The 10,987-nt window shown below is 30.8% G+C and overlaps 1 protein-coding gene across 1 annotated transcript; it reads left to right on the top strand.

Annotated features, from left to right (window-relative positions):
* Positions 1-2,355: 2,355 nt before the first annotated feature.
* Positions 2,356-10,357, top strand: LOC149901528 (uncharacterized). Its single transcript, XM_090111232.1, has 4 exons — positions 2,356-2,456; positions 2,777-3,538; positions 7,922-8,152; positions 9,991-10,357. The coding sequence occupies exons 1-4, from the start codon at positions 2,433-2,435 to the stop codon at positions 10,171-10,173; spliced, it is 1,200 nt and encodes a 399-aa protein (XP_089967358.1). The 5' UTR covers positions 2,356-2,432; the 3' UTR covers positions 10,174-10,357.
* Positions 10,358-10,987: the final 630 nt, after the last annotated feature.

Raw genomic sequence — 10,987 nt, 5'->3', positions numbered from 1 at the left:
AATGTATTATTTGTATTTTTGAAGTGAAACTTCTTTATCGGGGTTGGACAAAAATTTAGTGTAACATTTTTGCGTTACGCCGTACGCGTGACATTTTTGCGTTACGCCATACTCGTGACATTTTTAAGGTCATAAAGAAGTTTCACTTCTTACGTGTGTACTCTAGTACACGCATACATTTTTTTTTTAAATATATTATTGACTTTATAATCTCTTTTATTGTTTCCACTTATCCTGATGTGCCTTTCAAGTCGACAAAAGGATTCTGTTCGAGTTTCATTTCGCAGTCATCTAGTTGAATCTGCTATTTGATTGAATGATTAGCGCGTTCATAGAATGACATTTAATTAAATGACTAAAGGACAACTCGTCAAGATGTTGAATAGAACGTTCAACTTCAAAACTGAACGTCATTAAGCAAAGTCGTTGTTTTGGTTAAGGTAGTGCCTGTTAGGTAAGGTTAGGTTCGTTGTATTTTAACAATACAGAAGTAGGAGCCCCGCGAAGCACGGTGCCGTCATCTCATAACCGTTTTCTTGTGGACGTTTGTCATTTAATGAATGCGCTAGTAATTCGACAATATGCCGAGCGTTATATCCGCTCTGTTTAAAGGGTTATATTAAAATCCGCTAACTACATAGTTGGATGGTAAGTGACGCTTGTTATAAATCACAATTGAATGTTGTCCTTCAATGAACGCATGGATACTGTAATGTTCAAGCCGTGAAATCTTAAAGATTGAATCTCTTAGAATTCACTTTTGAATTTTTTGGAAATACAGTAGAAATGATGTTGAACGCAGTTGTTGAATAATATCTAGACAAATAAGTATATTTTTTTCTATACCTTAGAAACACTTTTACGATTTTTTGAAGTGAATACTTCTTTAGCGGCGTTGAGCACTTTTTCTGTAATGGGTATAAGATCTTAAACTCGCGTCAGGACACGTGACCTGATCGAAAAAGCGTAAGACGGATGGATATCAAACATGCTCAACGGAGTGCAACCCGTTTTTTTTTAAACACGCTGTAATCTTCAGCTAACCCTATAATAGAAACAAATTTCATTTTAAATATAAAATAAAAATTCAGCTCTTTTCCAGGCCCACCACTAAACCCCCGCCCCCCCCTGGCGGATGCTGGAAAATATAATATATATATCAGACCTAACTTAATCCTATATCTTATTTTCGTTATCTTGTTTCTAATTAAAAATGTTTATTAACTCGATAAGAAATAAATAAAATTCCGACGAACAGCTGCCCCAAATATACGTGATTTCCTATAAATTAATCGGATTACGATTAGTATCTATGTATTTTAATATTATCAGTAAAATCAATGATATAATAACAAAGCCTGTTAAAAATAAATTTAATGAGATAGCTCGTGCGCAATATGACTAATTTGTTGACAAGATAACAATAGACATTATCATGTAACAAAATAATAAGAAAACAACATGTGATTTTCGACATGACTCATGCTTTTGACTTTATTAACCACTAGCGGTCAGCCCCAGCTTCGCTCATGGTACATATTTCGCAATAAAAGGTAGCCTATGTTCTTTCTCAGGGTCTAAAGATTGTCTGTGCCAAATTCCATCAAAATCGGTCCAGCAGTTTATGCGTGAAAACCATACACACATACATACATAATTACAAACCTTTCCTCTTTATAATATTAGTATAGATGATTGCCTTCTGCATAAATGCAATCGATTAAGGCCTTGTCCTAAACTGGTAAGGAAGCTATCTACATAAAAATACATAAGGTTAAAATCCTTCCGTTAAAGGTACAGGAATATAGCGATCATATTATAATTCTAAACAAAATGGAGTAGGTACCACAGGGTAGCACATTGTGACCATTATTGTTCTTATCATACAGGGTGGCAACTCTTTGAAGTTAATACTAAAGGTAAGGTTAAATCGAAATCAGAATAAGCTGAGTTTTTCTGCAATTAAATGCTATATAAATGAGAAATTTTTTACAGAACATAGATAAAACGATCACGAGGCGTGATTTAACCCGCGTCTTTCTGCCAGTCCGGGTTTGAATACCGCCTAATTACATTGTTTCAATATTGTTATCATTGAAGTAATGTTTCATATTGGTTGAGATGATTGTTTAATCATCTCAATATTCTCATGATTAACTTTTTTCTTTTCTTTAAAAATTTCCATACTAATGTAAATGTCTATACCATTCTTGAAGACGTTTTTGACTCATACATAATCGATTATATAGATATGAAAACGAATCTATTCAATAAATTTAATCTTGCGATAATCGGTCTTTTATAAATAGTCGTTACACATACTTTGCTGTTATGTTACAGCCAGTCATACTCGGCGATTGTCAACTATAGGAACATTTATTTAACAAAAATTTATTTCGTACCTTTTATTATTTTTGTGATTAATTTGTGAAATGGGGGCTGATCTAGAGACAAAGGTGAGTTAGTTTTCATTTTGTGTGGATTAAAAAATTAAATAGTATTTTTTGTGTGTTTATGTGCTCTTATATTCTATTTAATCATTTTTAATTGTTTATGATCGTCATCCATTTTGTAGAATCTGCTAGCTATTGAAGGTATTATTTAATATGCATATCTATTTGATTCTTTTGCTATTTATAATACCTACCTACCTACGTTAGAGTACAAAACAATATTATGATTGTAAAAACTGTTTACTAATCGTTTTGTATTATTCTCTAATTTAAATCCTACCTAACATAACGTTTTAATTGCATCTCACTTAATTCATTTGCAGATTGAAGCGAAAGACTCAGAAGAAACACTGCGCGAAGAACTTCATAAAATAGCGAAAGAACGAGGCTATAAGAATTACAAATTGGACATAAAGACGTCTTCATCTGTAGGAGCCAATTTTATGAGTATAGTTTACACCGCTACAATATCAGAACATGGCAAAGATGATATTAATATATTCGCAAAAGTCGCGTTCTTAAGCGAGAAAGCTAGAACAGACTCACCGTTTCAAGCGTTCGATATAGAAATACTATTTTACACAGATATCATAAAAATATACAAACAAATAGAGGAAAAACATAAAGTGCCTATTGAACACAGGCTTGTAGTACCAGAATTGTATGGCGTCAGCTCTAAATACTTGAAGGAAACTATTGTTATGGAAAATCTGCTGAGCAAAGGCTACCAGATGTTCGATAGATTCCAGACTATAGACTGGAACTACACTAAAGAGTCTCTGACACAACTGGCGAAACTTCACTCCTTGTCTATAGCGTTTTATATTGATCATCCGAAATCGTTTTCGGAAAAAACTGAGAAGCTCAGAATGAAAAGTGATATGACGCATATGGAGGAAAGTGTGGGGATGATGGTGATGAAAATAATGGAATCTGCGAAGGATGAACATAAAGAACGCTTGAAAAACTTCATGGAAAATATAATGGCACCTGACAAAATTGATTATATGATGAAACCAATAAAACGAATGATATTAAGTCATGGTGACTATCGGCCAAACAACTTACTCCATAAATTGAAAGAGGTAAGTAGTACTTATATATTTTAAACAAAAGTTAGTTTATTAATTATATAAACATAAGTCGGGTTTTTGTTCCTGACGCTATAACTCCAGAACGCACCAACAGCTCCGTCACGCTGGAACCCGCTTTAAAAAAAACCTTACTTTTTTTCAGCCTATTTTACCTACAAACGATGCTAATAAATGTAGTATAGGTCAATTTTTTGTAGTCTTATTAGTTACTTAGAAAACATCATTGATATCGTTCGAAGTAAAAAATATAAATAATAGCGTGTTGATTAGTTTTGGAATGGGTTCCAAATTGATTGTAGTTTATTGTAGTGGCAAGAAAATTCTTTATTTGCGTTGTTTTATCTCAAATTATTGCAAGAAGGTCACAATAACAAGATTTTAAAAAATAAATAACACTTGTTCAAAAACTACAAACGATGCCAATAAATGTAGTATAGGTCAATTTTTTGTAGTCTTATTAGTTACTTAGAAAACATCATTGATATCGTTCGAAGTAAAAAATATAAATAATAGCGTGTTGATTAGTTTTGGAATGGGTTCCAAATTGATTGTAGTTTATTGTAGTGGCAAGAAAATTCTTTATTTGTGTTGTTTCATCTCAAATTATTGCAAGAAGGTCACAATAACGAGATTTTAAAAAATAAATAACACTTGTTCAAAAACTACAAACGATGCCAATAAATGTAGTATAGGTCAATTTTTTGTAGTCTTCTTAGTTATTTAGAAAACATCATTGATATCGTTCGAAGTAAAAAATATAAATAATAGCGTGTTGATTAGTTTTGGAATGGGTTCCAAATTGATTGTAGTTTATTGTAGTGGCAAGAAAATTTTTTATTTGCGTTGTTTCATCTCAAATTATTGCAAGAAGGTCACAATAACGAGATTTTAAAAAATAAATAACACTTGTTCAAAAACTACAAACGATGCCAATAAATGTAGTATAGGTCAATTTTTTGTAGTCTTCTTAGTTATTTAGAAAACATCATTGATATCGTTCGAAGTAAAAAATATAAATAATAGCGTGTTGATTAGTTTTGGAATGGGTTCCAAATTGATTGTAGTTTATTGTAGTGGCAAGAAAATTTTTTATTTGCGTTGTTTCATCTCAAATTATTGCAAGAAGGTCACAATAACAAGATTTTAAAAAATAAATAACACTTGTTCAAAAACTACAAACGATGCCAATAAATGTAGTATAGGTCAATTTTTTGTAGTCTTATTAGTTGCTTAGAAAACATCATTGATATCGTTCGAAGTAAAAAATATAAATAATAGCGTGTTGATTAGTTTTGGAATGGGTTCCAAATTGATTGTAGTTTATTGTAGTGGCAAGAAAATTTTTTATTTGCGTTGTTTCATCTCAAATTATTGCAAGAAGGTCACAATAACGAGATTTTAAAAAATAAATAACACTTGTTCAAAAACTACAAACGATGCCAATAAATGTAGTATAGGTCAATTTTTTGTAGTCTTCTTAGTTATTTAGAAAACATCATTGATATCGTTCGAAGTAAAAAATATAAATAATAGCGTGTTGATTAGTTTTGGAATGGGTTCCAAATTGATTGTAGTTTATTGTAGTGACAAGAAAATTCTTTATTTGCGTTGTTTTATCTCAAATTATTGCAAGAAGGTCACAATAACAAGATTTTAAAAAATAAATAACACTTGTTCAAAAACTACAAACGATGCCAATAAATGTAGTATAGGTCAATTTTTTGTAGTCTTATTAGTTACTTAGAAAACATCATTGATATCGTTCGAAGTAAAAAATATAAATAATAGCGTGTTGATTAGTTTTGGAATGGGTTCCAAATTGATTGTAGTTTATTGTAGTGGCAAGAAAATTTTTTATTTGCGTTGTTTCATCTCAAATTATTGCAAGAAGGTCACAATAACGAGATTTTAAAAAATAAATAACACTTGTTCAAAAACTACAAACAATGTAGTTGATTGTAGCTAAACTCATATGTTTGTAGTGGCTGCTGAACCCCTGTAAGCAATAAAAAACAAAAAATTTAGTGTTCAATAAGTTAATATATTCAAAACAATTATGAGCCTTGGATTTCGTGTCGTTTGTAGTTTTAGAAAAAAAAATATTCATGCTCATACATACATCTTCGCACACGTGCGTGTTTGTGTATGCGTGTGGGAGTTTCGTAATTTAGTGTACATTAAATTGCACATGATATATGTTAAAAAAAAAAAAGAGTTGGATATCTTTAATGTTCAGTAGTTTGCTGTTCAATGTTACAAAGTCACTTAATAATCCGAAACTGCTGAGACGACAAAAGTAATTAAAATGAAATAATGGATAAATTCCATCCGAAACGAAAAAAACTCAAAATAGTGCAATATAAAAAATTGGAATTAATATTGTCATTTATCGTTTATTGTAGTACTGGTAAAATAATTTATCCTCTAAAATAACTTCAAGAAAAATCAGATAAAACTAGCCAAATTGTAGTGGTATAATAAAATGACACTGGCATAAAAACTACAAACGATATGAACAATTGTCACAGTACCTTTATATTTGTATGTCTTGCTTATTACTGATTATAAGTGCGAATGAATAAATCTACTTAGTGTATGATAGAGTGATACATTTTAAGACGTTAGAAAATAGAAAAGGAAATCGTTCGTAGTTTCACAGTTTGTCTTCCGACAGCATACCTTTATATGTATATGGACATTACCGATTAAATATAAGCGTGCGTACACAAGTTTACAGTTACTATAGTGCCTACAGTAAATGTAGCATCGATTATACTCAAAATATAAATTCAAAATCGTTGGACTTACAAGTATGTGCTGTTTTTCGTATTAAAAAATAATGACAGCCAACTATACACGGACTTTCGTAAGTATTGAAAACTTGTGCTGCAAAAAATTGACCTATACTTACTACATTTATTGGCATCGTTTGTAGTTTTTGAACAAGTGTTATTTATTTTTTAAAATCTTGTTATTGTGACCTTCTTGCAATAATTTGAGATAAAACAACGCAAATAAAGAATTTTCTTGCCACTACAATAAACTACAATCAATTTGGAACCCATTCCAAAACTAATCAACACGCTATTATTTATATTTTTTACTTCGAACGATATCAATGATGTTTTCTAAATAACTAAGAAGACTACAAAAAATTGACCTATACTACATTTATTGGCATCGTTTGTAGTTTTTGAACAAGTGTTATTTATTTTTTAAAATCTCGTTATTGTGACCTTCTTGCAATAATTTGAGATGAAACAACACAAATAAAGAATTTTCTTGCCACTACAATAAACTACAATCAATTTGGAACCCATTCCAAAACTAATCAACACGCTATTATTTATATTTTTTACTTCGAACGATATCAATGATGTTTTCTAAGTAACTAATAAGACTACAAAAAATTGACCTATACTACATTTATTGGCATCGTTTGTAGTTTTTGAACAAGTGTTATTTATTTTTTTAAATCTTGTTATTGTGACCTTCTTGCAATAATTTGAGATAAAACAACGCAAATAAAGAACAACGCAAATAAAGAAAACTTGAGCTGCAAAAAATTGACCTATACTTTTATTGGCATCGTTTGTAGTTTTTGAACAAGTGTTATTTATTTTTTAAAATCTTGTTATTGTGACCTTCTTGCAATAATTTGAGATAAAACAACGCAAATAAAGAATTTTCTTACCACTACAATAAACTACAATCAATTTGGAACCCATTCCAAAACTAATCAACACGCTATTATTTATATTTTTTACTTCGAACGATATCAATGATGTTTTCTAAGTAACTAATAAGACTACAAAAAATTGACCTATACTACATTTATTGGCATCGTTTGTAGTTTTTGAACAAGTGTTATTTATTTTTTAAAATCTTGTTATTGTGACCTTCTTGCAATAATTTGAGATGAAACAACGCAAATAAAAATTTTTCTTGCCACTACAATAAACTACAATCAATTTGGAACCCATTCCAAAACTAATCAACACGCTATTATTTATATTTTTTACTTCGAACGATATCAATGATGTTTTCTAAGTAACTAATAAGACTACAAAAAATTGACCTACACTACATTCATTAGCATCGTTTGTAGGTAAAATAGGCTGAAAAAAAGTAAGGTTTTTTTTAAAGCGGGTTCCAGCGTGACGGAGCTCGCACCAACCGATTTCCACGGTTTTGCATTCGTTGGAAAGGTCTCGGGCTCCGTGAGGTTTATAGCAAAGAAGAAGGTGTCTCTGGTGGCGAAACGGAGTTCGCCCGGTTTGTTAGTTAATTATAAATAAGACAAATCTATCCTCTTGATAAAACTTTTATAACTAGTTTAGAAAACAATAGAAATTGAACTCTGCTCTTTTACAGGATGGTACATATGACATAATACCAATTGACTATCAGACTCTGACGCACAGTAACCCCATAGTTGATCTCTTATATTTCCTATTCAACGGATCAGACAAAGAATTCCGAGCCAAATACCTCAGAAAGGCATTCGACCATTACTACAATGAACTTTGCGCATGTCTAACAAGATTGGACTTGAATCCTAAACAAATATATTCTAAGGAAGACTTCGAATTTGAACTGAAAGAGGTATGTATTTATTTATAAGTAGGTAATATGAATTACTAGGACTTCGACTAGAATGAAAGATTGTAGGTTGTTAATCTTCTTCATTCTGACGATACTAAACGCTCTAAAATGATGTTACCTAATGTAAAAATTAACAGCTTCAGGACCACTTCTTAACTAAATATTACGTTCTTAACTAAATATAAGTAGTTCAAGTTCGTTCAATCAAAGAAAGCCGTGTCAAATTTCATACGCACCCGATTAGTTGTTTTTTTTTCGTGATAGTTTTGATAATTTTAGTAGTAGGCTCGGAGCAATTAACAAGCCTGGAGAAGTAACAATTAATTGAACGTTTCTTATATAGTGGCTCTCTTTTATTCAATACCCTAATTAATGCGATAGAAAGAGACAACACACTGTTATCGGCTTGGCATTCAAATCCACATGTAGCCACTTTTTGTTCTAAAAAGGTAGTGCTTGCCACTTTATCGAATACTAAAATATCGATAAATAAAAAAATTAAGTTATAAAATTGCTTAAAGATAATTTAAGATTCTTTTAATATTGAATTAGGGATAGGTAATTCCAAATTTTAAGATTCGTTTAATTTGGAATTATTCATTTACGATGCGTATTGCATTGTATGGTAGTGGTATTTATAAAAAAATATGGTTGATCTTTTTACAAATCAATAATCGTATCCTACTAATATTATAAAAGCAAAAATATATAAGAATGGACATTTGATATTCTTTCACGTAAAAACTACTGAACGAGATTTTATGGAACTTTACAATTATACATATTATATATTATAGATTAAACATCAGAATAACATATAGGCTACAATTTACCGCGGGAAAATAACTCATTCCCACAGGAAAAAATTGGTAAAAGTTTAAAATAAATTGCTTCAAATAAAACAAATAAAATTAAAATTTTTTTTACAACATTTTATTTCGATACTTAATTAACAAATTACAATATTTATTATTTAAAATAGATGCCACCTTAAACTTGTGGCACAGCATCTCTGCAAAGCACTTTACGTTTCTTCCCGTCTGATTCGAAATGATTTGAACAAGGCCGAGAATGTTTTGAAGGCTTCCAATTTTCCCTGTGCTATAGCTTTAACCCAAACATCTTTTAATTTTTCTCAAGCCAGAAACCTGCAAATAACAATAAAATCCATACTTAAATACCTATTTTTTTCTCCTAACCTAAAGCAGTCATTATCAATGAAGTACTTCGTACCTACTCAAGTATCGATAATTGCACAACACTATGGAAGTTATATTTTGCATTTTTTCTAAAAACTAAGCTGATTATGATTTCATTTCAATGATTACGGTTAGATAAAACATAGATGATTATGAAAATAACGTAAATTAACTTATTTATAATACAATTAACAAAAAAATTGATCAAAACACTAACCTGTGAAAAGACAAATTCCAATCTTCATCCGATTTCCCAGTACTACGGCTTTTACAGCCGTAAACAACACGAGCCATGTAATCTTTAGTAAATTATCTTTTCAGAAAATAACATAAGAAACTAGAAAACACGTTTTTCACTTCAAAAACAATAATTAAAATCACCATGCGTTAGTGACCAGACTGGTCACTAAAACAAATTTCAATGGCTACATGTCATTTCAAACTGTCGAACTGACATTACATATATCTGTCCTCTTTTTTCGCATGACATTTTGCCATAAGCCAAAAAGGCCAAACTAGTGCTTTATTGTTCAATTAATTATTACTTCTCCAGGCTTGATAATTGCTCCGAGGTAGTAGGTATAACTGTCGTTACGTAAGGCGTAAGGACTTCTATAATTAATATTCATATTGTTCCAGGTTTTACCCTTCGGATTATTCATGAGTCTGATGCTTTTGATGATAATCACCGTAGAAATGGAGAATATTCCGAAAATTCATGAAGATTTGGAGTTGAAAGATCTGTTTTGCACGCCCAGTGAAGCTTATAAGATAAGGATGAACGATCTTCTACAAGACTGTATTGAAATGGGCGTCCTCTAAATTAAAATATCATGATTAGCAATAGTCAAATGAGACAAGTAATGACTTTGTTCTGAATAAGAAACATTCAAGATTCATCATCATCATCATATTTACTACTAGCTTCCGCCCGCGGCTTCGCCCGCGTGGTTTTTTGATAAAAAGTAGCCTATGTTCTTTCTCAGGGTCTAAAGATTGTCTGTGCCAAATTTCATCAAAATCGGTTGAGAGGTTCGAGCGGGAAAGCGTAACAGACAGACAGAGTTACTTTCGCATTTATAATGTACGTCATATTTTTTCTGTTGTATAATTTACTTGCCATCTTAATGTATTTTTCAATGTAATTTCATAATGTAAATGTAATTTTCAAAAGTTTTGCAGCAAAATTTATATTAATCTATCTAGTATTTGTTTGACGTCTAGAATGCATGTGCACCACGATCAAATCGTGTCGATTTAATGTGGTGATTCATATGCTTAATGTATGTTTATTTTTCAGTTTTCTATCAATAAATGGTTTAAAAAAATATTATAGAAGGGATAAGGGAGCTCGTAGAATATAATAAAGTATAAGACTAATGTAGCTACGTAAGGCTTACTATATAAATACAGAATCTTATAGTAATTAAACAAAGTTATACAAGACAAAACCTTTCTACTGGCTGTGACCTTTCCAAGAAAATAGTAATATGTAATGAATATGTAGTTAAAAGTAGGATCTACCTCATAATATGTTATATTTTCTTGTGTACTAGAAAATAATCCATGTACGCAAAATATTACCTGTATGACTTCTAAAGAGTTTTAGAGCACTCTAACAATAAAAAAGATTGAC

Source organism: Colias eurytheme, chromosome 16, assembly GCF_061535395.1.
Source record: "Colias eurytheme isolate Ceu_HAF_F1 chromosome 16, ilColEury1 Martin Lab GWU primary, whole genome shotgun sequence".
NCBI lineage: Eukaryota > Metazoa > Arthropoda > Insecta > Lepidoptera > Pieridae > Colias > Colias eurytheme.
The sequence above is the reverse complement of the archived record's forward strand: the minus strand, read 5'-3'. Positions and strand labels throughout refer to the sequence as shown.

Coding starts and splice junctions, on each gene's coding strand:
- LOC149901528 (XM_090111232.1), top strand. CDS start 2,433: ATGGGGGCTGATCTAGAGACAAAG. Junction 3,539..7,921: donor TACTCCATAAATTGAAAGAG/GTAAGTAGTACT, acceptor GCTCTTTTACAG/GATGGTACATATGACATAAT. Junction 8,153..9,990: donor TCGAATTTGAACTGAAAGAG/GTATGTATTTAT, acceptor ATATTGTTCCAG/GTTTTACCCTTCGGATTATT.